Consider the following 26,124-nt stretch of genomic DNA (forward strand, 5'->3'; position numbering starts at 1 on the left):
GAATTTTGCTAGGGTGTAACAACATATCTGCCACTATATATTGTGGTACAAAATGGGATCATATTAAAAATTTATCGCTATGTATTTAAGATTATCAGTGATCCGGTCACAAGTAGTCAGTCGAAAGGCATTAGAGTTTCCTCCTGGTATTAACAGTCATTTTTAAATGTGTCTCCTGTTACCACTTGTGTTTAGATTTCGTGGAGCCACTCCTCTTTTTTGTCACATCACTTACGCAGGAGCACAGAGTGTGGCACACAAATACTTTTAAATGAACATACCTATATTACAGAAACTTGACACATCTAAATAAGTTATTGTAAAATTCAGCTTGCTGTTGCTTATTAAAAGTACATTGAGCTGCAAAAGAGACACTGCTCCCTAGTGGCTTTCTGGCTTCCTCTGCATGCTTCAAGATGGAGCAGAATGCAGAATGGCAAATTATACATTGGGGTTCGGATTAGGGCTGTCTGATTAATCGAAATCGAATCGCAATCACGATTTGACACGTTGCGATTTGCTAATCGCAAAAGCCTGCGATGTGGACGTGATATTACTCTGTTCCAGAGCATATGCATGACTGCCAGCCTTGAGTGGCAGCCTTACTAACCAACAGAGTGAGTGCACCTCCGTTTCTCCACAATCAGCACTGCTGTAGCCAACTGCGTAAACGCCCACCATTAAAAAAAACAAACAGAGAGCAGAAGAGAGACATAGTGGGATTATGGCGTCTACGGGGTCAGATCAATAGTTAGGCAAATTAAAACAAAATAAAAACATTATGTAACTTAAGCTTCGTAACGACAGACAGCGAACAAAAAAGGTGATTTGCAAGAGCTGTTTCACAGTGCATATCAATTGCTAAATGTTATCTCCCCAACAGATTAATTTGAAATAAGTTTATAATGCATGTTCGCTATTCCCAATTCAGAATACCGCACACACAGCCTATATCTCTAAATACTTCTAATACTCGCTCCCCCTCTCCCCCACGCGGTGCGGATCCTGCGTCATGGACGAGCCATTCACACTTGCCGCACTCACGCAGCCTGTTTCGTAACGCTCGGTTATATTCGTGCACGGCCCTGCACCGCAAATCTCCATGAGCACATCTGGCAGTATGGATGAGTGTTGACGCACGCGCGCAACCCGCGTCGAATCACGCCAGGCTCCGCGTTTAAAATGCAAATGTAAATTCAGTTTAACTGCTTGCTAATTTCACTTGGATGAAATGAAACATTCAGCACATTTTCCACTTGTTTTTTAAAATCCCAAATACAATACAATAACACATGTAATACTTTAATAACTGACTAAAGAAATACAGTTCATTTATAAAAAATAAACAAAACATTCCAGTGAAATTCAGTAATTAGGTTAATTCTGTAAAAGTAGTTATACCATTATAATCTTGCCTGCTGAAAAAAAAAACTTTGGTCCGGCCCAGCCCAAAGTGCTCCCCTGAGTGCCTGAGCTGGGTAGAAACTTGGCTGAAGAGAAGGTGCGAGATCGGGCTGGCGGAGGGATTCTGAAAGTCGAGAGATAACGAAGATAGGACGTACTTGATTATTTATAGGTGTTTTCTCTTGAGCTGATTGGTAAACGGTGTAATCACTAACGATGAACTGGCCGTGTTAATTATCCGTGCATGCTCCTCCCGAAATTTGTTTATGAAACATCACTTCACGAGTGGAGAGGGGTCTGAGCTCGGAGTCTGGCCCAGCCCAAAGTGCTCCCCAAAAAGCAATTAGAACAGGACAGCAGCCAGATAAAAGTGTTTACGACTCCCCAAAAAGCTGGCCTTAATGTTAGATGGGTGCTGGACGTCCTTTGGTATATAATTGTTTTGGCAGTGTCTAGGAAGAGAATTTGACTTCCGTGGAAGCGTCCACTTGAAAGAGAGAGATGACAACTCCTGCTGAAGATGCGATTATTGCGGCAGTAGGGAAGATAGAAAAGGCTCCTGCGGGAGCTGACACTGCTGCGGCAGTGGGCAAATATGGAAGAGCTCCTGTGGGAGCAGGCACTGCTACGGCAGTGGGGATATATGGATGGAGGCTCCTGCCGGAGCGGCTCCTGCTGGGGCAGTGGGGAAAAACAGAAAGGCTCCTGCGGGAGCTGACACTGCTGCGGCAGTGGGGAAAGGAAGAAAAAGGCCTCTGCGGGAGCGGCAGTGGGGAAATATGGAAGAGCTCCTGCGGGAGCGGGCACTGCTGCGACAGTAGGGAAAGACAGGAAAGGCTCCAGCGGGAGTGGATACTGCTGCGGCAGTGGGGAATACAGAAAAAGGGCTCCTGCGGGAGCATACACTGCTGCGGCAGTGGGGAAATACGGAAAGGCTCCTGCGGGAGCAGGAACTGCTGCAGTGGGGAAATGGAGAAAAAAGGCTCCTGCGGGAGCGGGAACTGCTGTGGGGAGAGGGCATTGCTGCGACAGTGGGGGAATTGGGTGGGGCCCCTGTGGGTGCGGAGTGCTGCTGGGACAGCTGGAGTGGGGATGAGCCGTCATAGATGGATTAGGTGATGTTGAAGGGGGTTAGCTATGGTTGTTCAGGAGTTTAAGTGAACAGCATTAAAGGGGTCGGCTGATGAGGGGTTCGGTGAGCTTCTGACATGGAATCGGTCTGACCGCACATAGATCTTGAAGGCCTCTGCCTTTTGACAAAATCTGTGTTCTGATGTTGCTGGCTACAGGGGGTGGTTCCAAGGCGAGAGTGTTTGGAGGGATGGAGAGAAGGAGGGGAAAGCATGCAGGGGGGAGGAGGAAGGATAGCTGCCATAGCCGCTTGTGGGGGCATGCTTACGCTTGGGATCAGTGTTAATTTAGTCAATGAAGACGAAAAAATATTCATTAACTGACATATTTTCATCCCAAGATAAAGACAGGCTAAATCAAAAAATGCCTGTCAAGGTTAGCGCTGCTTGGGATGGCTCCAGGGGCGGAAGAAAGGGGAGGAAAAAGAGTGTGAATGGCGGGCATCGCGGCCTGCGCCATTAATGGAGGTGGCCTCACACTGGGGTTAGACTGTGGGGCTGCAGGCCATGAGTAGGGGAGGGGGTTGTAAGAAAAGGGGTGTGGATGGGTCTGCACCGTTATCGGAGGCATGCTCATGCTAGTGTCTGCTACGGTAGCTGGAGGCCTCTTTAAAGGAAAAAAGGGGTAAGTAGCAGCAGGAGGAAGGTCTGAGATGTGAGGGTCTGTGTTGCAAGCAGAAGCAGCTTCGCACTTGCTTCACGTGCTGTAGTCCACAGGAAGGGAATCCTGAAGACCCTGTGTGCAGCCTGCACTGCTAGCGGAGGCAGCCTCACGCTAGCGTTTGCTAGGGGAGCTGGAGGCCACTGAACAAAAAATGGTTATTAGTAGCATGAGGGAGCGGAAGAGATGTGGGCATGTTTACAAATGGAGGCAGCCTCACGTTAGCTTCAGCTGTTGTAGCTGTAGGCCATGGGAAGGGGTTGGGGTGTGTGCTGTCTTGAAGAACCTGTGTAGCTTGCACTGCTAGCAGAGGCCACCTTATGTTAATGTCTCCTACGTGAGCAGGAGGACACTGAAAAGAAAAAAGGGGGTTAGAAGTAACAGGATGGAAATACTGGGATGTGCGGGCCGGTGTTGCAAGTAGAAGCAGCTTCATGCTTGCTCCGGCTCCTGTAGTTGTTGGCTGTGGGAAAGTAGAAGGGTTATTAACATTTGACGGGGCAAGCTAAAAATGCCTGGGTAGCCTACTGTGTTGGCGGTTTATCAATTGGTTGCCTGATTTGACAATTCCTCAAGCCTTGTCCACATTAATACGTTCCTGTTGAAAAGCATATTTTCCTCTCGTTTTGGCCTTCCAGCCTTTTTAAAAGCTCTCCAGAGTGAATAAATTTGAGAATGCGGTTTTCACGTTGAAGTATGAACTGTGGAAACAGAGGCTTTTGAAAATGAAGCATGTTTAGTCTTGTAACACATATCAAAACTGACCGCCACAAATAGTTTTTCCAAAAGGCTTTGACGTTTCAAAATCAAAAACCGATGTGGTTGTTTTTATATCACTGTATTTCAGAAGGAAACCGACTGTATTTAGAAAATTTTTGATTTCATTTTCATTTCATTTTACATTTAATGCTTGATAAGGCAGCGTTTGTGAGAGCTGTTTTGCAGCCGTCACCGGAGAATCCTGTATCTCTTCTGCTCTTATAGTGCATCCTGCTGGCAGAAAATGAATTTGCATATATGTCTATATTGGGGCGGGGGAGTGCCGCCACAAATAGAGTGTAAGGCTGTGGGAAACACTGCACATTGTACAAATAGACATGTTTATAGCAGTAACGTTAATTTGCAGTTATGTGCCATTCACTTTCACGCTGTTTCTAAAGATATTTACTTTGTACTCTTTTCATTTTGCAGTCCTAAAAAGACAACAGAAAATGTACTCACAATTGCTGTCCTGCGGAAAACACGAGGGCAGTTGCGTTTTAGATCAATTCTGAGTGAGCGTGCCAGTAAATGGTGAAATATTTCCATAAATAAATTGATCCTGCCAGAAGAATCGCATGAAACTTATGTCTGTATCATCTCGGTGAGGTTTATACATGCACAGTAAGGCAAATGTAATGCCCTCAGACTTTCCAGTGTGGATGACAACTCTAAAAGTTTATTAAATTGCAACACACGGTCTGCGCCGCTAGTGAAGGCAGCCTCAAATTGTGCTGCGGCTGGAAAAAGCCGCAGTGAAAGGCTGATCAAGCCGCGGCAGGAAGCGAGTGAGGCTTTGCTGCAGTGAGATCTGGGGTGCGGCCCAGGCTCGTTGAATGCCTACTGCTGCCGCGATCCAGCGCTCGAGGAGAGCCGGGTCTTTGAGCTAGACAATGGTGGTGTCGAGCGAGGTGAGCTCGGGGCTTTGCATGGTCTATTGGCCACAGCGTGTGGCTGGTCGAGAAGAGCAGCTGTCGCGATAACGCGGTGCGGTGCTCGGCGGCCGTGTTTGGCGGGGTAGGAGTTATCATAGGGCTGGCAAATCTGAAAAAATTCCCGGTATAGATTTCTTCGTTGGACGGAAAATTGGGTCTGTGATAAGATGGCAACAGAGCGAACCGAATTCTGAAAGTGGAGAGATAACAAAGGTAGGACGTACTTGATTATTTATAGGTGTTTTCTCTTGAGCTGATTGGTAAACGGTGTAATCACTAATGATGAACTGGCCGTGTTAATTATCCGTGCATGTTCCTCCCGAAATTTGTTTATGAAACATCACTTAATGTAAACTATAATGGTGTCTATTTGATGGATTCTATTGGTGGGATGAAATATGGTAGATTGCACATTGACAATATTGATCTGAAGCTTGACTTTGCAAATTTAAAATTGCAAATCAAATCACAATCGCAATATCTATCAAAAAAATTAGATTCACAATTAGATATTTTCCCCATATCACACAGCCCTACTTCGGATGTTCGGCTAAACAGTGAAATCCACATAAATGGCATAATTAAGCAGCCTTGGTTCTGCATTACTTAACTGGATAATTATGCACTGCCATTAAACATGCATTTTAAAAATATTGGAAAATAAGTGACAGTAGGCCTACTTTTAAAAATGAACAGCATTTCAACCTTTTTAAGGGTGTGTTCACACGTGTAGTTCGGTTTGTTTGGTTCATTTGGTCCGGACCAAAAAGGAAAATTATACATTTGTTCCTGGTCCACTTAGCGTTCACATTGGCATTTTTAACAGCGAACCTAAAGGCATAGTGTTATGTTTACAACCTGATTGACAAAGGCTTGAATGACAAATATATTGTGACGGAACTCACTGAACACCCTAAACAAAAGGTGCGTTAGACTTAAAGTGGCACTGTGGGTGTATGATATCGAAGCACCCATTAACCGATCGGTCTGATCAGTGCCGCTTGAAGTCGAACACACCTGATTTGGTGTGTTGTGCTAGTGTTTGTTATTATTGCGTGTAAATATAATTTTATTTTCAGCACCTGCAAACTCACAAGGAGCTCATAAAAGGTACTTCGTCGTTGCTCCACGTTTGCCCTCTGCTCATTTTGTTTTGGTACACCACATCGTCAAATCATGTCGCATAGCATCGCATTCTGTCATTACTTCCTGTTTTTGGTTTGTTTAGAAGTATTTGGTCCGTGTTGCATTCATATATCATTGGAACCGCAGAGTTTGTTTGGAAGTGGACTGAGACCCATCTTTTCACCGGTCTCTGTCAGATTTTTTTGTGCGAAACAGGGTTTGTATGGCAGGGTTAAAAAATGATCAAATGAATCGCACTAACAGAGCAATTGCACCAGGGTTCGTTTTAATCAAACCAAGCGTGACAAGTGTGAATGCACCCTAAATGTGTGTAATCAGTGACTGAGTATATGTTTATTACATAATTCTGTATTTTTAGCTAAGCAGAATATTGAATATTTATATTCTGGTGTCACCATTGCCATGTGCATTGGAGAAAAGGGCCAAGCCCTAGCCTATCCCTAAGTTCACCCCTGACACTTTCTATAGCCGCGTTTCCACTGTTGGCCAAAAGCGGGCATGTTAGTGCGTGCCAGGGCCAGTCACGTTAACACTGTTACTTCCGGGGCTTGATCGTGCCTCATCTGTGCTTCCTCTGGGCCAACGGCCCAGGTTTTTTGGCCCAATGAAAACCTTGGGCCAAAGCGGGCCAGCTGGGTCTAGAGGAGTGGTTATGAACAAAGGCGGCGTTTCTCCGCATCTGGAGAGCGTCAGCGCCGCTGAGCATTTCATAAAGCTAACAGCTATAACACCAGCATTAAAAACTTTTTAAAATAAATTCAAAACTCACTTCCAGTCAGTAGCGAGTGGTTGAAATAACTTGATCCAATGTGGATTATAATCACCATACAAGGCAAATATTTATAAGCAATGCAAAAGACTATGCACGCTAGCCATTAACGTTACCATAGTAAACATGGTAAATGCAACCGCTTGAAGAAATCAGATGTCAGCTTCTTATTCTCTATCACAATCGTGTATTTATTTAGTAACATTTTATCTGTCATAAGTCTTGTCTTGAGAGTTTAGCTCCGCGTAGCCCAAGTCATAAAAATATAGCAATGTTTTTAGTTCGGGAGCTTTTATAAAAATATAGAAATTATCATTCTTTCTAAATGTGATAAATGTGAAGGCTACTGTGACTACAAGTAAACAGAAACAAACTCGACTGAATAAGCAGGCTATGTTCATAACGCTTTATTTCTGTGTGACTAATTTTCAATCCTGATAAATTAATTCATTATGCATGCAAACAAACGGCCGCTTTTATCATGTTCGTTTTATTTCTTATTCGTTTTCTGATAACTTCTCTTTGTTGGTAAAATGATGGGGTTGCATGATGTTGTTCCTGGGAGGCGTGTAAAGGGTGGGTTTTTAGTGAAGCGCAGCAGAGCTTCTGGCCCGACTGTGGAAATGCAGCGCTATTTTGGCCTTGGTGCTTCAGGTCCGAGGCTATTAGCCGCCCCCAGCCCGGCCCATTTAAAGCACTGGCTTGCACTGGCCCGATGGTGGAAAAGTGGCTTATGACAATTTGATACCAGTCCTAATAGTTTCAAATGGGATCAAATAAAGTGCTATAAATTATCTGAATTTCCATTAGGATCCAAATTATTACAGACATTTTAGTTGAATTTCTTCAAGATTTTTATTAGGATAATATTTTTTTTGCCCTTTTCAGATGTTCAGTGCTCACCAGATCACAGCAGATGATGCTTCACTCCAACCTCAACACCTACCTTTCTGAAAACTGCAGTGGGGATGTATGTATTCTTTCTGCTGTGCAGTGGATCAATGACAATGCACAAGCATATATCACAAAAAGTGTCCCTGTCAGCGATCCCAAGAAGGAAGATGTTTTGATGACGTCAAAAGAGATTTTCACTAGACTCTGGATCTATAGCCATCACATCTACAATAAGATCAAGAGGAAGAACATTTTGGAATGGGCAAAGGAGCTGAACCTTTCTGGGTTCAGTATGCCAGGAAAGCCTGGCATTGTGTGTGTGGAGGGTCTGCAGTCTGCTTGCAATGAGTTCTGGGCCAGGTATCTAAAACATTTAAAACTAAATTGTGTCCATACTTATTTTCTTGTGAAGCATTAATATTGATAATATCTGAACATAAATATCTGAATATAGGCCAGTAACATTGACAGGCAACATTTTACCAACTTAAAAGTTATTCAGTATCTGAAATGGAAATATAACAAATCATTAATAGATAAAACAAAAAAGGTAAGGGTAAAACAAAATTGTCTTTCAATTTTCCGTTTGCATTTCTTTTATTTTGCAAAAGCAAAAGAACACAGTTAGCTAAGTTAACATTGCCATCACATACAGGTGCTGGTCATATAATTAGAATATCATCAAAAAGTTGATTTCACTAATTCCTAATATTATATTCATTCATTACACACAGACTGATATATTTCAAATGTTTATTTCTTTTAATTTTGATGATTATAACTGACAACTAAGGAAAATCCCAAATTCAGTATCTCAGAAAATTAGAATATTGTGAAAAGGTTCATTATTGAAGACACCTGGTGCCACACTTTAATCAGTTAATTAACTCAAAACACCTGCAAAGGCCTTTAAATTGTCTCTCAGTCTAGTTCTGTAGGTTACACAATCATGGGGAAGACTGCTGACTTCACAGTTGTCCAAAAGACGACCATTGACACCTTGCACAAGGAGGGCAAGACACAAAAGGTCATTGCAAAAGAGGCTGGTTGTTCACAGAGCTCTGTGTCCAAGCACATTAATAGAGAGGCGAAGGGAAGGGAAAGATGTGGTAGAAAAAAGTGTACAAGCAATAGGGATAACCGCACCCTGAACAAAATCCCAAATTCAGTACCTCAGAAAATTAGAATATTACTTAAGACCAATACAAAGAAAAAGGATTTTTAGAAATCTTGGCCAACTGAAAAGTATGAACATGAAAAGTATGAGCATGTACAGCACTCAATACTTAGTTGGGGCTCCTTTTGCCTGAATTACTGCAGCAATGCGGCGTGGCATGAAGTCGATAAGTCTGTGGCACTGCTCAGGTGTTATGAGAGCCCAAGTTGCTCTTATAGTGGCCTTCAGCTCTTCTGCATTCTTGGGTCTGGCATATCGCATCTTCCTCTTCACAATACCCCATAGATTTTCTATGGTCGCTAAGGTCAGGCGAGTTTGCTGGCCAATTAAGAACAGGGATACCATGGTCCCTAAACCAGGTACTGGTAGCTTTGGCACTTTGTGCAGGTGCCAAGTCCTGTTGGAAAATGAAATCTGCAGCTCCATAAAGTTGGTCAGCAGCAGGAAGCATGAAGTGCTCTAAAACTTCCTGGTATACGGCTGCGTTGACCTTGGACCTCAGAAAACACAGTGGACCATCACCAGCAGATGACATGGCACCCCAAACCATCACTGACTGTGGAAACTTTACACCAGACCTCAAGCACCGTGGACCGTGTTCCTCTCCTCTCTTCCTCCAGACTCTGGGACCCTGATTTCCAAAGGAAATGCAAAATTTACTTTCATCCGAGAACATAACTTTGGACCACTCAGCAGCAGTCCAGTCCTTTTTGTCTTTAGCCCAGGCGAGACGCTTCTGACGCTGTCTGTTTTTCAAGAGTGGCTTGACACAAGGAATGCGAAAGCGGAAACCCATGTCTTGCATACGTCTGTGTGTAGTGGTTCTTGAGGCACTGACTCCAGCTGCAGTCCACTCTTCGTGAATCTCCCCCACATTTTTGAATGGGTTTTGTTTCACAATCCTCTCCAGGGTGCGGTTATCCCTATTGCTTGTACACTTTTTTTCTACCACATCTTTTCCTTCCCTTCGCCTCTCTATTAATGTGCTTGGACACAGAGCTCTGTGAACAGCCAGCCTCTTTTGCAATGACCTTTTGTGTCTTGCCCTCGTTGTGCAAGGTGTCAATGGTTGTCTTTTGGACAACTGTCAAGTCAGCAGTCTTCCCCATGATTGTGTAGCCTACAGAACTAGACTGAGAGACCATTTAAAGCCTTTGCAGGTGTTTTGAGTTAATTAGCTGATTAGAGTGTGGCACCAGGTGTCTTCAATATTGAACCTTTTCACAATATTCTAATTTTCTGAGATACTGAATTTGGGATTTTCCTTAGTTGTCAGTTCTAGTCATCAAAATTAAAATAAATAAACATTTGAAATATATCAGTCTGTGTGTAATGAATGAATATAATATACAAGTTTCACCTTTTCAATGGAATTAGTGAAATAAATCAACTTTTTGATTATATTCTAATTATATGACCAGCACCTGTATAAAGCCAATTCACAATGCACCGGCAGACATACACTGCCCGTCCAAAAGAAAAGTGCCACGCTCTAATATTTCGTTGGACTGCCTTTAGCTTTGATTATGGCACGCATTCGCCATGGCATCATTTCGATAAGCTTCTGCAATGTCACAACATTTATTCCTGTCCAGAGTTGCATTAATTTTTCGGCAGGATCTTGTATTGATGATGGGAGAGTCAGACCGCTGCGCAAAATCTTCTCCAGCACATCCCAAAGATTCTTATTGGAGTGAAGGTCTGACTCTGGACTCTGTGGTGGCCAATCCATGTGTGAAACTGATGTTGCATACTCTTTCACAATTTGAGCCCAATGAATCCTGGCATTGTCATCTTGGAATATGCCCGTGCCATCTGGGAAGAAAAAAATTTATTGATGGAATAACCTGGTCATTCAGTATATTCAGGTAGTCAGCTGACCTCATTCTTTGGGCACATAACATAATTATCCATGCAGTAATTATCTAATGGGAGGATCTTAACTATTTGCTTAGTTAAATCCAGGTCGTGTCTTTTTTTTTTTTTTTTTGGACGGGCAGTGTAGATGAACAACAACAGCCACACTTGTCGAGTTGTGTCAGATCAGTATGTTACCCCATCAGCATCTGTTACCATTGGGTGGCACTTGTTGGCACTGGTCTGCATCGGTTTCTGCATTGTGAGTTATGCAGTGAATGTAGTGAATTATGCAGTTTAAATGCCTATACAATGCTGTAAAGTTAATTAATACTGTATAGGTTGTACAGTGAGGATAAACTCAATTTACCTTAAAGGTGCAGTATGTAATATTGACAGCTAGTGTTGAAATGTGTACTGCAGTATGACAAGCCAAGCCTTACACCAGGGATCAAATCTGGCCCACGAGATCCACTTTCCTGCAGAGTTTAGCTCTAACCCTAATCAAACACCTGAGGAAGCTAATCACTGTCTTTGGGATCATTAGAAAATCACAGGTAGGTGAGATTGATCAGGGTTGGAGCTAAACTCTGCAGCGTATTGGCCCGCCAGGGTAAGATTTGAGTAACCCTGCCTTACACTGTAGTTTGTGAGTTGATTTATCAGTGTTTTAATATGCCTCTGGTCATAAAGCTTTTTAGAAGAATGCAGAGGCTTTTTAGGTCAGCAAGGATCTGTGATCACTGACCCAGTTCATTTGCTGGCTTTAATGGCTCCAATACACTGTGTCTTCTGCAAACTGGCAGCCCAAGGTGTTGAAATGCTAATTGGATATTATATCTCCCATCTTTCAGTGTAACTGAAATATTTGCTTCCCTCCATGAGGGAGGGACAACCCCACCTTTTAATATCCAATTAAAGGTGGCAAGTAGCATGGGGTCAGTGGTTCTTTAAGGGATTTATACCATTCAGAGATAAAACCATCAGGATCTGTTAATTTATTTAGTTTCAACATTTTAATAGCAATGTTTAGTTCATCAACATTCATCATCATTTCAGATCAAATTGTCTGCTTCTTGTTTATGTAAATTATATACCTAACTATTCATAGATTTGCCTCATACCTCATAGTATTTCTGCTTGGTAATACAACCTTTTTTGTATTTCTTGCATATGCAAGTCACCAGTTTCCGCCTGAATCTTTTTAATCTCGTTTCACCTTGAAATCCAAATTTCTTACGTTTTTCCTCGTAAATCCTCTAAATCTTGCTAATTTAGTAAGTCTCTCAATAATTTCCCCCCTTAAAACCACTTCGCATGCATCCCAGAGCATATGTGTTTTAAAGTGTATTGGTGTTTTTGTTTAGTTGATGTACTTAAGTAAATTTTTCAAGTATCTGTACTCTACTGGAGTAGTTTTATTTTGAGTAACTTTTATTTTTACTTCACTACATTCCAAAGCATAAGATCGTACTTTTTACCTCACTACATTTCATAAAGCTTATCGTTACTCATAATATATCACGTGCTCCGAGACGCAGAAGCAGTGTCTGATTCATGAACGAACTGATTTTTTCCAATGAACCCATTAAATCAGTTCGCAAATTGCACCAAACGATTCATTCACGAATAGGAATGATCCGATTGCAGCTGTTCTCGAGTCGTCAACTCACTGATTCAAATGAACCGCTTAGTGCCTTAGAGTCTTCAATTAACTGAATTAACAAGTAAGAACCGGAAGATCTTGTGAGCTCATGTCTGATGCTGTTAAAAGAAAGTTACTAATGTCGAATTTCAATATTAATTATTGTATCTGGATCAACTAGCCGAGTAGACAAATATAAATGTTTATTCATAGCCATGCTGAAAATAAGTCAATAATGTTAGCTGATGCTAACTGTCTAGCTAACGAGCTTACTGGTGCTGAATTGAGGGATTTTCTTCTTTTTTTTTTAAGTCCAAATATTTTTATTCAACCACCTAGATAGATTACATCTGAGGGAAAAAGAAAGGATGTGATGTTCAGAACATGGTAACTACAGTAATTATCAAAGTGGGATTGATGCCCTCTTGGGGCATTTGAGGTGTTTTTACACCACAGACAAGGTTTGAGAAGAAAAAAAATCATTATGAAAATCTAATTATATTTTCCTGATTATTTTCAGTATTTCCTTTTTGGTTATTTTGGGAATATCCCAGATATTTTGAGTAGTAGGATTATAAAAATAAAAAAAAATAATTATTTTTTCCTTATCTAATATAAAATTAAATGATAAAAGTAGCCTATATAAAAACTGCAAAATAATCATTCATCTGTCTGTACTTTTTACTTAAGTACATAAAAAAAACAAGTCATTTTGTACTTTTACTCGTGTAAAATTGACAATGTGTACTTTTTTTTTCTATTTTTTTTTTTTTTTACTCGAGTAATATTTTATAATACGGATCTGTACTTTTACTCAAGTACTTGGTTTGTGTACCTCCCTATATTATCATTATTTTCCAAGTAGATATTAACTTCTGTCTTCATGTGCTCTTTGAGTGTATTTAAAATATAATAGTTTAGGCTCCAAAGCATAGTATTTGGTTTACTATTCAGGTTGAAAGTTAAATGGACTGGACTGTGTTCAGAAGAATCTGTTATTCCCATGAATGAGGAAAAGAAAATGGGAATAACTATGATTTGTGGGATTAAGATTTATCTATGGTCCCCAGCTCTTTCATGAGTGCATTATTTTATTTTATTTTACCTATAAGTTTAGACTGAATTAAACCACCCCCAAAATAATCTAATGTTGGATTCAGCCTTATATTAAAGGGTTCATATGATGCAATTTCAAGTTTTCTTTTCCCTTTGGAGTTTTACAAGCTGTTTGTAAATAGATAAGATCCTTAAAGTTGCAAAGACTAAAGTCTCAAACCCAAACAGATATTCTTTATAAAAGTTAAGACTCGTCAAAACCCTCCTAAAATGCCTCATTCAAACACGCCCCCACATGTCTACGTCACGATGTGTGAAAATTTGCATAACGCCGCCAAAATGTTCACACAATGAAAGAAAGCGTAACTTTAATTTTTGCTGTAGTATTGTTGCTGCCAACGCCATGTTGTGAAGACGCTGTGTTTCGTTCTGAAAGCGAAACTACATTGTATGGCCTTCCAAAAGACGACATGACTAGAAATCAGTGGTTAACCCTCTGGGGCTTGAGGGTGTTTTGGGGGACTAGAGAAGTTTTGACATGCCCTGGTATTTGTGTTTTTTTTTCAGTTGCTTATAAAAATATAAATGGTGAAAGTCTTATAACATTGTAATCAGCACAAACTGGGCTAAAATAATATGTGAGCAGCATGTATGTACATGATTGTGTTTTTGAGAAAGCGACGTTTATGCGTGGTTAAATTTTGAAGTCACTGAAATAAGGCAATAAAACACCTAGAGAACATTTGTTCACAAGACTTTTGAGAACAGATTTTGAAGCCTAGAGTTATTGCTTCAAAATGATGTGAAAATCATCTTGATAACTCACTCACAGAAAACAATATATTGATTTACATTTTAAAGACACTTTTTGTGTAGGAAAGGTATATGAAAGAATATATTGATTTACATTTTAAAATGCTGTGATTCACAACTGAGAAGACAAAGGCCCGCATAATGAGCTGCACAATGAGCCTTTCAGCCAGGTGTGTTACTTAGAGAGAAGAGTTACAGGAAAGAATGTGAGGACAAAATTTTTTTCAAACTACATAACATTATTGTGATGGTCACTGATACTAGTACTAATTTATAGAAAAAAACGAACACAATTACCACATAGCACACATATTATCAGTGATATTTACAGCTTACTTGATACAGTTACACCTCAGAGGATTCCGGGTATAGCACATTCAAAATACTTACACCAGAGTTGATATTTATGAACAGAAGCTTAGTTACATTCATAAACACAAGTATGCTTTGTATGTAGGCCTATACAATATATAGGCTATAGTTATAAACATATTTGGCTATATTTGTGAACAGAGAATAGCCTATCTCAGTAAAGTTTTATCTAAACATTCTTACTGACATTAGGCTAGCAACAATATTTTTATTTATTGTTTTTTATTTCGTATTGCTGTTTATGTTATATTGTGATCTCCGATCACAAATGCAGACATGGTTTTATGTTTACACAGCGCAATGCAACACAATGCGTAAAAAGACAGTATAAGTCATTATAATCCGGAATTATGTCCTCACTGGATGCAACAAATGACAAACAAACTTTAAAAACAAACTTAATTGTTTTTTGTCTTGTCGCGCTGGTGTTCTGACTGGGACATGGCATCACAGTATGGTAAGGTGCGTAACATTTCCGTCACAAGCTTGAGGTATTCGGCCAATCACAATGCAATGGATAGCTGGCCAATCAGATCACACCTCACTTTTCAGACCCATGAGCTTTGTTAAAAACTATGCGTTCCAGAAAGGCGGGGCATAGAGGAGAAACGATAATGTACATTATGTGGAAAATAATGTTTTTTTTTTAACCTTAAATTACATAAACACATTTCATTACACCAAATCAAATACACAAAATAATGTTGTTTTTAGCAACATCATATGAGCCCTTTAAAGTCTCTTCAGCAATATCGTAATATCTATATTGCCGCCCCTCTCTTGTGCCTGGATTTAGAGGCAGATAAAAACATATATTTTAAACCTGACCTATTCAGTTTATTGTCTTCTACTTGTGAAAGATGTTTTATTTTTTCAAAAAAAAAAAAAATAATAATAATAATAATAAAAGAATATACATTTTTGCCTGTAATTTGATTGAGCACCCCATTCAAATTAAAAGTAACAAACTTAATATTATTTAACATCTTTTCCTATGAACACAAAAACTCAAACAATATCCCATCCTGTGATTCAACAAATGGGTAGATATCACCCTTACTGCGTTGAACAGCAGTTTAATACTCAAAACAAAGTTAGAACATTGAAAAACTATTAATAGAACATAAACTTTTGAGATTTTCAATGAATAGGTCACTTTCCTGACCTTATGTGAGTCAGAACAGAATGGACCTGAGGGAAAACCTTCACAGTCCAAAAAGGGAAGGACCCCCACTACTGATCACATTGGCAAAATATTTTGCACTCATGTGTCAGCTATTTTTCAACACCCATTATAAAAACATCTTATACTAGGAGAAAGAACAAGAGAATCATTAATATTGAAGGACTCAAGGTACAGGGCCGCGGCGTTAACTGCAAGTCAGTCGCGTGTTAAAATCATTCGCAAAACTGCCACCAGGTGACGCAGAGGGATGGATTGCAAACTCACTGTAGCCTAATTGTAAAATGTTGGTTTCTTAATGGAGATGAAAGGACGAAGTAAAACAACAATAACATTATAACAACAATATAACATTGTGACATCCTTAAAAACCATTAGAAAAATTTACAGTGAGTTAATTTCAAGACGTGGGATAGTCTTAGGCTACAGTCTACGCATCAAAAATTAAAAGAAGACCTTTACACAAAGGCTCTTATGCATGCTATTGTTTAACAGTCATTACATATATATATATATATATATATATATATATTATATATTATATAATATATATATATATATATTAGGGGTGTGCCCAAAGCCAATGGCTTCAAAAACAAACAACGGATAACAAATAATTCTGCCCTAATATTTGGCTGAGGCTGGAACACTATGGTGTTTGCTAGGTAACAGGTGAGCCAGGGGATCAGCATAATATTCTACACAAACCTCCTAAAAGTCACGCAATAATGAGTGTGTAAAGTGAAGGAATGTAAACTTTATGAATGAAAAGAGCGCATATCAAACACCGCATTGCTGTTGCGTAGACGTGAAAGTACACTATTCAAACTTAAATTGTTATAATTCATAAACGCTTTTGAATACTGACTAAAGGTGGGTATCTTTTTAAAGAAGACAATCTGCAGATTATTGCAGAAGTAAAATAATTTAAAAAAACTAAAGCATAAAAAAGTTAAAATTTACTGTAAAGAAAATGTACTGCACTATTTTTATTATATTTTATATAAAATTAATATTTTATAAAATGTTTTAATCCAAAATTGCTATAAAATTAAAGCCATATGTCTAAATAAGTTGTGTTCCAAATTTGAAGTTGATATAAAAAAAATGTAGGTTCCTATGCAATTTTGTTTAGGCGTTATACCACAAACAGCCACCGGGTGCCATTCAAACACTATTGAATTTTTTGATGCATTTTTCTGTCACAAATGTATACATTTCTCTCTCAATATTATGTCTGTGACAAAATAACCACCAAATATGGAATCTCAAGACTCAGACCTTTCTAACGATATGTATTTTGTCAAGATTATGAAAAGTTTTGATTCTAAAAGACCATAATATATTTGGAATATGACACCTCCCAAGGGGGAGGAGCCCGTTAAAAGATTTTAAAGTAAGATTTCCATGGTAACTCAGTGTCCAATTTCAAAATGGTTTTCACAGGATGAAGCTTTCAAATGATATATAATTTATGAGGATTACTAAAACATGTGATAGGAAAAAAGGAAGCGAAGAAGATTTTTTGTGACAAATGTCAGAACTCCTGTTATGCCGTATATGTTTTGAGGTGCACTCTTGTCATAAATTAATCTATTACTGTTCCTACATAATTTTTAACAACAAAAAGTGGTCTAATATCTATTTAGGAGTCTTAGACCTTCCCAACGATATATAGTTTGTCATGATTAGATTAAGATTGAATTGTAATATATTGAAGTAAAATTCCCCCCCGCCCCCCATGCTTGCAAATTCACTTCGTGTACTCTGGGGCAGAACCTGCCTCACGCATTGCTCAGCTGTGGATGATTTAAAAATGTTTGATATAAAGGTTGCTGTCCTATTTTATACTGGAATTGTTAATTTAAAAATCTGATTATATTGTTAGTTTCATGGTAATGCAATCAAGGTCTTCGGATACTAATAAAGATAAAAGTTAATTTAGGCTATTTAACATGTACTGTGACATTCACCCATTTCAACATAAACTCCTTGAGATTTTAAACCCTGTTTAATAGTATTGAGATTCAAGTTGAATCTAGTATAAAAAAATGTAAAAAATTATTTCTATGAATTAAAGTAGCCTAACTTAAAAATGTTATCATGACTTTTCATCATATCATTTTTTACAGTGTGATAACAAGCGGTATTCGTTTTCCATTTCGGAAACCAAGCACCCACTTTTTTCTTTTTTAAATCTATTATTCGCTCCCATATCTCCTACAACAGCTTTTTATTTTTTTGTTGTTGTTGTTGGCTTTTTTTGTTGTTGTTGTTGTTTGAGTAAGGTGCCACTGTCAGGGGAGTCAAAAGATGATTACATTATCATTAGGGTTGCCAATTAACTTCTGAAATGGAAAATAAGGGCTAATTGTGATTCTTTCTCTTTTATTCTTTAAGAAAATAGTGTTTATTCTTGTAGAAAATAAGTGTTTATTCCTTAAGAAAATAAGGGACAGAATAAGGGATGATCCAAATATTTTAAATGTACAATAATGTAGGCCTATATTTGCCTGCAGTTAAAATGTTATCAGAAATAATAATTTGTTTTGCTTCACCCATTTATGTAGGCTACAATTATTCTAAAAATAAATAAATAAATAATGTCATAAAAAATGCCATTGGCCTGAGTAAATTTTACCATTATAGAATTGAGACTTTACAAGGTAATTTAGGAGGTGAAAATACTGTGAAATTACAAATGGCAAGGAATTTTAAAGCATAATAACGGAGGGTCTATAAAACGTTATTCAATAAAGCATTTTTTTTTAAAACAATGGCATTTAAAGTTTTGAACTAAACTATTATTTCAACCATATAGCCTGTGATGAAAAAATGCATACTTTTCAATGAAAGAACACTTAGAGAGTGTAGGTTGCTTCTGGTGTTTGGATGTGTAGCTACTTCAATATAATAAGGTCCAAGTTTAAGAATAGTTTTTTTATTTGAAATTTTTTAACTCTCTATTTAAAAGCATTAACTTACAATGAAATACGCAGGTACACTGAATGCTTTCCTGCCTTGCTAAATGTTGGGCTCATGATCAGTAAGTTGCATTCCCCCAAACTGATTTTGTAAAAATCAAAACTTGCAGACGGTGAACCTGGGTGTGGTTAGCGCGAGTCATGCTCGCTGTGAAGCGGGAGCAGCTGGCAGAGGATTCTTCTTGGTCTTAAAGCCTGCCTCAAATGCCTATGTTCACAAATAACAATGATTTTCACAAAAAGAATGATTAATTATCAATTGTGAATTTGTTATTGTTATGGTATGGGGAAAATTGTAATTTGGGCTGCGAGAAAATATTGAATAAAAAGAGTAGGGCTGCTGTGAGTGCAGGCAGCAAAATTCAACCCAGTAACATGACAACACACCGTTTGCAGCCAAAAAACAGACCGAATTCAGTTCAGCTGGAGGGGGTTGGGATTTGTTCTGTATAGCTTGTGGGGAATGAAATAAAGGTGTGAATCTCTTTCTCTTTATATGGACAGTGTCTTATGAGGGTTTCAAACTTGCAGAGAAGGTTTAGCCAAAGTAGGACAAATGCCACTTTTGGTTTGGTTTTTGTCATTTTTGCAACTGCATACAGAGTATTAGATACATTACAATATAAATGATTTGTTTTGACTTATTTTATTTTTTTAAGGAAATGTTTTTTTTGGGATGGTTTTCTTTTTGTTTTCACAGTAGGAACCAGGATCTAAATAAAGTTCCGGCTAAAAAAACAATGCCCCTCAGAAAGCGAGGTAGTACTTTTTCAAAGGTCCAGAACTTTCGGGGGTGGGACTTGGGCGCTAAACATGCTGATTGGTTGAGTTCACGCAGCATTATGATTTCAACCACCATTTAATCTGATAATTTTCAAAATATTACTAATATTACTACATGAAATGTAGTTTTAAAAGTATTTCAGGCGAGAATGTAGTTGTTTAAAACTCAAATCTGCGGTTTATTTATAAAGATTTAAAAATGTGTTTTGCAGATTTCAGAGACGATCAGCTCCACGCGATCAGCAGGAGCTCAGTGCTCATGTATCCGCCTAAAGCAATCTCAACTTAACTAGTCCTACTGACATTTGCCGCTGGCTCTGATGTCTCTTTAGTGGTTAAACATAAATATCAATTGTTTTGGGTAAATCTAACAGGTAATGTTTGGTCTGTATTATATTTATCTATATGTTAAAATGAAAATAAAAAGAGGCAATTGATATAATATTTTGTTTCATTGTAATGGTTGTACTATATATACACATTTCCCTGAACTAAGTACATTTCTGCGTCTATTATTGTTTAAATGAAAATGAAAGGAGGCAGTGGTATTTGATATCCTATTTCGTTTTATTGTAAATATACAGTGAGGAAAATTGCAGTAGCCAAGGCGAGCTGACTGATGTTCAAGTACGCTGCTGTTTGCAGAATTACTGGACTTGCGTCGTCCCGTCCACAGGAGATCACACTCCCGAGTCGAACTTATAAAGTCCGAACTACCGATGATGCAAGTCTGAAATTTGCGTACTTTGTTGTATTGAGAAACGCGTGCAGACCTACGTAACCAGACTATTTGCCTAATCTTCATGGTACTTTAGACCATGCTGGAAACGCACAAAGCAACACGTCTGGGGGGAAAATAGTTCCTGGGGAAAAAAAGTTCCTGGTACAATTGTTCTGGGTAATTTCGCTGGAAACGGGGTATAATATGTTTTTGTTAATATGTTCGCCTCTAAGAGAGATACAAAGAAACTGCCGAAAGAGACGCGCATCTGCCAAAGAGACGAAATCATTTGTTCCTAATGTATTTGTTGCTTTGTAGTTACTATTTTCAGTTTTAATTGTTCGCGGCAACGCTGCAGTCGTTTTGGCAATACAAATGTAAGAATATATTGCAGTGATAAGAAACTGTCCCGAGACGTCATGTAGGCCTAATTATTTTTAGTTTCATTACTGGCCAATTCGTTACTTATGTGACATTCGCAGTCAAAACCTGGGGCCGGATTCACAAAAATCTTCTCAGAATTTAAAATGCTTTTAAAACTTTATTAGTGATTTATTGTTGGTATTTAATATGTATGATTTGCGCTTAAGTTTTTTTTATTTACTGTTAGTCTTTCATTTAAGTCATTATTCAACTAATCGGATGTTTATATGAAATTAACATCTAATCCATAATGAGCCTTAATATATTCCGCGCTCAAGCACATGCATTAAGTTTGCCACAAAGCACAGGCAGAAGTAGCCTGATAATTGTGAAAAAGGAGACATTTTAATTATTTATTAATAAGCAAATGTTTTCTTGTTGGCTGTAAGATGAAATTCACGGTGCTGACTCTCATCTCCACAGTATACTGTCATGCCTTTAAAGAGAAATGCAACCTTCACAGATTACATAATGCTTACATTTCAAGCTTTCTGTAGATATATTTCTCATGTATGTGAGGCACCCTAATTTTAAATTATTTCATTTTCAGGAAAAAAAATCAAGTGGTCGAGAAGGCGTCTTCCTGTCATGAATGCGCATTAATAATTTTCACACAAACACTTGAATATGAATAATAAAAGAGCACATTTCTTTTCGGTTACAGTTTGGTTACAGATCCGCATTAAAAATAATCTTCACTACAGTCTACAGCCGAGACAGATGCAGTTATAACCTGTAAATTGGAGGCTATTTGACATTTTAAAATGATCTAACGGCTGATGTCGCTCCAATTCGTTGATCATTAGTTGTTCTTGATCAAGATTAAACAGATGCATGACTCTTATAAACTTGTTTTTAATAAATCACTTTTGCATTAAATAATAAAGATATAAAGCAGGTTAAGTTAAATATTATTGTACAAATAATTATAAAATACTATAGACTGCGAATAAGGTGGAAGTTTCACATTTTGCATGTGCATAACAAAGTAAATAATTTTTTTACATGCAATTATCCAAATTTAAACCAAACAAGATTTGTAATGAAGATAAAATATGTAGACAAATAAGAATAAATGCTGCGTGTCGCACTCAGCATCATGCACATGGCACAAATCTTGCACTCTGATATTTTAAGGAAGAAGATACACACCTGCATTTAAATGCAGGCTGCAATATTTTATTTTTATTTTTTTCTGAAATTATATGAAAGCAAGTAAAGGCTTCCTTTAAAATCACTGACGTTGTCAATTAATGAAGCTCTTTTTTTTTTTTTTACATCGCGTGCATTTTGTTGATTATAATGAGAGAACTTGAGTTTAAATGTGAGGACGTTTTATTATTCTGTCCATTCTTTAGAGTTTCAATGATTTAGCTAAATTGTGCAGGTTTAATTTATTAGTTTCTTGTTTTAATTAGGCCTAAATAATGGGAGAGAAATTATACAGTGCCTCACGTTTTACTAAAATAAAGGAAATAATTTATAAAACGCAATAATTTCTTAATCAGATTTTTCCCCAAGAAGTTATGTCAAATTAAAGGACAAGTAATGAATAACAAAGTATGTTATTAAAATGCATCTGTTTTATTAAATAAATTTTAAAATATAAATTAAAAATGTATTTGTGACAAAAAAAGGCCTAATATGTGAGAATATTGACATTTTGCATATAAATCCATGTAGCCTAGCTCACTAAAATGGGCTACCACTTTAATTGCTCCGATGCAAAGTAAACCACCAATTCTTTAGGATAATATAACACATAATTCATAATTATATAAATAATACTGCACACCTATTAAATGTATCAAATCTAAAATGTGGTGTAATACTGTGTATCTTAGAGAAAATATATGCACAGGCTCATAGGCTTGACATTTATCCTGCTTGAATTCGTTCTAAGTAACACCGTTAACTTCATAAGTACTAAACATTCATCTGTGAATATTAAATATTTTAACTACTGTGTTTTTCTTTCATTTTCCCCAACTGCAGCTGCCAAATGTTACACGTCGGCGAGGCAAAGCTGACGGCTATTTGCGAAAATGTGCTTTGATGTGCTTGTTTGATAACTTGTGGTTAAAGCGCCACTCAGCGGTCAAAAGCTGCAAATGCACTCGGTGGCGGCACTCGCGGCGGCAAAAAGCTCATTTTGGTTGGTCACTTACTGTATAATCCTTTGCCTTCTGGATTTTGCCAGACTTTGTTGGCTAGATAAAACTGACCCCACCACTTTAGTTAAAAGGGGCTGCTACAAAGCCCCCACCCCCACATGCACCCACATCAGTCTTACTGTGCTGCATTGTTTCTTGTGTGTCTTGTGACCAATAGTAATTGAAATCAAACCTTGATGCATATTTGAATTTACACAAATGCATCCAGGATTTGTGCTACAGTTGACTTGTAATATATTGAATAGACAAGATTGCCTGTTGCTATGGATTCTGGTAAATATTTTCTATATTCCAGTCAAACTACTTTTTATTAATTAATTTATTATTTTCAATGTTTTTTTGTTTTTTTTTTTGTTTGTTTGTTTGTTTTTCCCAGGGTGAAAGTTTTAACGTGGAAGAGAATTATGATTCGTCACAGAGAGGATGTCCCTTTTGACAACACCTGGACAGAGGAGAGAACTGACTCTCTCCGCAAGTTCACTGGCTTTCATGAAGCAAGTTTTGACACTCATGGGACCAGAGGAAAAAGCATGGACCTTGGACAGCTCTATCAGTTCCTTAGTGACAAAGGATGTTCTAATATCTTTCAAATTTACTTTGGGATTGAGGGGAGATGAGTTTGTGTGTGCATTATTTCTGTTTTTGCCTTAACATTTTAGGCTTAATTTTGAAACATTAAACCTTTTAAAAGTTTAAACATTATATCATGAATGCAGTTAAATTAACAGACAACCAATTGTAAATACAGTTGCAAGCAGTGATTACCAGGGTTCAGACACTTTAAGGCATTTGTGGGTGATTTCCTGGACAGAGATTAAGCCTAGTTCTAGACTAAAATGGCCCTTTAAACCAGATTAATTGAAATCTGCTTTCTGTCATGATGTTAATCTTAAAACATAGTTGAGTCCAGAATTTAATAGGCTGATTTCCTGGAGGAAGATTAGAGCTACTTCAGGACTAAACTTAAGCTTAAATTAAACCTACCACGAGGCAGGTTTAACTTGAGATTAATGTTGTGTTTTCAGGCTTTATATATCAAAATTATTGGCACCCTTGGCAGATATGAACAAGGAAGCCTGTGAAAATAAATCTGCACTGTTAATCATTTTGATCTTTTATTAAAATAATAAATCACAAAACCCTAACCTTTGAACGGGGAAATCTCATTTTGAAAAATGTTTTTCTCTAATACACATTGGCCACAATTAATTAATTTCTTATTCAATACTTTTTGCAAACTCCTTTTGACAATTTAACAGCTATGAGTCTGTCCTATAATGCCTAATGAGTTTGGAGAACACCTGAAAAGAGATCAGAGACCATTCCTTCATACAGAATTACTCCAGACCCTTAAGATTCCCAGTTCCATGTTAATACTCTCTCCTCTTCAGTTTTCTATAGGGTCAGGGAACTGGGATGGCCATGGCAGAACCATTTTTGTGTTGATTTTGATGGTCCTTTTGGATCATTGTTCTGTTGGAAGATCTAACCACAGCCCATTATAAGGCCATTATGACCCCAAGACTCAACTATTATCTGCAGTGATCCTTGGAGAGTCTTTGGCCACTCAAACTATCTTCTTCGCGTTACATTAACGGTCTGACCTGTGCGGGGTTCGGGTCCAAAACTTTGACAAGTGCCCCGGACACGGGTTGGGATCAGTATCAGTTGCTTCAGGTCTTGGTTAATTTAAAATAAATGTGCTTTTTGCAAATGGACCTGATCCCTTTAACGTACTTCCACATTGGTGTTGAAAGCATTTTTGAGAAACGCGTGTAGAAAAGAAACATATGTTTGTAACCTAGCACACAGAAATCCATCTTATAGATAAGAGATCCATCAATCATTTCTTTTTTGCGTGCACAATCCCTTCGCTGGAGATGAGGTAAATAACATTGCAGAGCAGCCAAAACTAGCGAATCCATGATTTATTAGGCTGTTTATTTAATTTTTATCGAGGTATCACGTTTAATTTTTCCAATTCAGTTGTCAAATTGAAAGCCAAACTCAGAAATAACTTGTATCCATCAGGCAGGCAATAATATAATGTAATAATGAATTAAATAAATGTTAAATAAATCAAAGTAATGGAGAAGTGGCCAAATCAGTCAGCATGACACCGGGATTTGGATTTTTTTTTTTTTTTTTTTTTAATTATCTTGTTTAGTAACAGGGTTTTTTTTGTTTGTTTTTTTGTTTTTTTTTTCAGTCTTTTTTCCACTGCTATTGTTTACCTTGGATTTGCTTCTCAGTTCCATACAATTTTAAGCTTTTGTTTGTTCATTCCATGTTTTATAGTCAATCTTTGTCATGCTTATTCAGATTACTGTACTTTATCTGTGTTTCAGAAAGCCATTTTTTTAAACCATGATTAACTATTCTAGTTGGTCCTCAAATCTGATTGGCTGATAAGACAGAGCTCAGAGCTCCTCCAACCGTTTGACCGTTTGTATCTCTCCTCTTGCCGTATTTTTCACAGCGAGTGTCGTAGCGGATGCCCAGATCCACTATAATTTAAAAATAATGCTGTTTTTGTGTCGGAATATAAGAGCATTTTAGGTGAGAATGTACTTGTTTAGACATAAAATATATGGTTTGTTAATAAATATAATGTTTATTTGACAGTTTGCTTCAACATTTTCAGAGATGTTAGCTCCAGAGCATCAACGACCGTTCACCCCTCATGAACCTGTGGAGAGCAGCCTCACCTCAACCAGATCTTCTGGAATTTGTCGCTGGCCCTGATGTCTGTATAGTGGTTAAACATGAGATATAATTTGTTTTGAGTAGTTCTAACGGGCAGTCTTTGGTCTCATTAATCTATTAATATATTATTTGTTCCAGAGCAAATCGTTTTTTCTGAGGGTAAAATCTCCACGTTATATTTTATGTAACTTCAGTGCTGTATATCATGTATACCCAGAAGTCTGTTAACAAAGGGAACATTCAATGGTCAATTCACTATAGTGATTTTCATTTGTGATCATGTGATCTTCAGTAAGGAGATCATTGTGATGCATTTTAAAGCAAAGTTAGAGTTGATTTTGACTTCACATACAAATGTAAGTAGAATAATTAAATTTGTCTTTATTTTAATGTAATACTAAATATTTTTTTGTCAGTGATAGAAATATTATTTAAGATTGTATTGACTTAAGCAAGTTGACTTAAGCAAGTTAGTTTTAAAATGTTTAATAGTAAATAAGAAACTTGGATAATATTTGAATAAGATAAAATA

General features: G+C 37.8%; 1 protein-coding gene across 1 annotated transcript in view; it reads left to right on the forward strand.

Annotated features, from left to right (window-relative positions):
* Positions 1–25,240, forward strand: part of rwdd2b (RWD domain containing 2B) — a 39,310-nt gene extending 14,070 nt beyond the window's left edge. Inside the window, exons 4-5 of the mRNA XM_042754206.1 lie at positions 7,693–8,058; positions 23,263–25,240. Coding sequence (XP_042610140.1) covers positions 7,693–8,058; positions 23,263–23,503 — 607 coding nt within the window. The 3' untranslated portion in view covers positions 23,504–25,240. The remainder of the gene's footprint in view (positions 1–7,692; positions 8,059–23,262) is intronic.
* The last annotated feature ends 884 nt before the right edge of the window (positions 25,241–26,124 follow it).

The sequence above is a fragment of the Cyprinus carpio genome, unplaced genomic scaffold (genome assembly GCF_018340385.1).
Source record: "Cyprinus carpio isolate SPL01 unplaced genomic scaffold, ASM1834038v1 S000006479, whole genome shotgun sequence".
Classification (NCBI taxonomy): domain Eukaryota; kingdom Metazoa; phylum Chordata; class Actinopteri; order Cypriniformes; family Cyprinidae; genus Cyprinus; species Cyprinus carpio.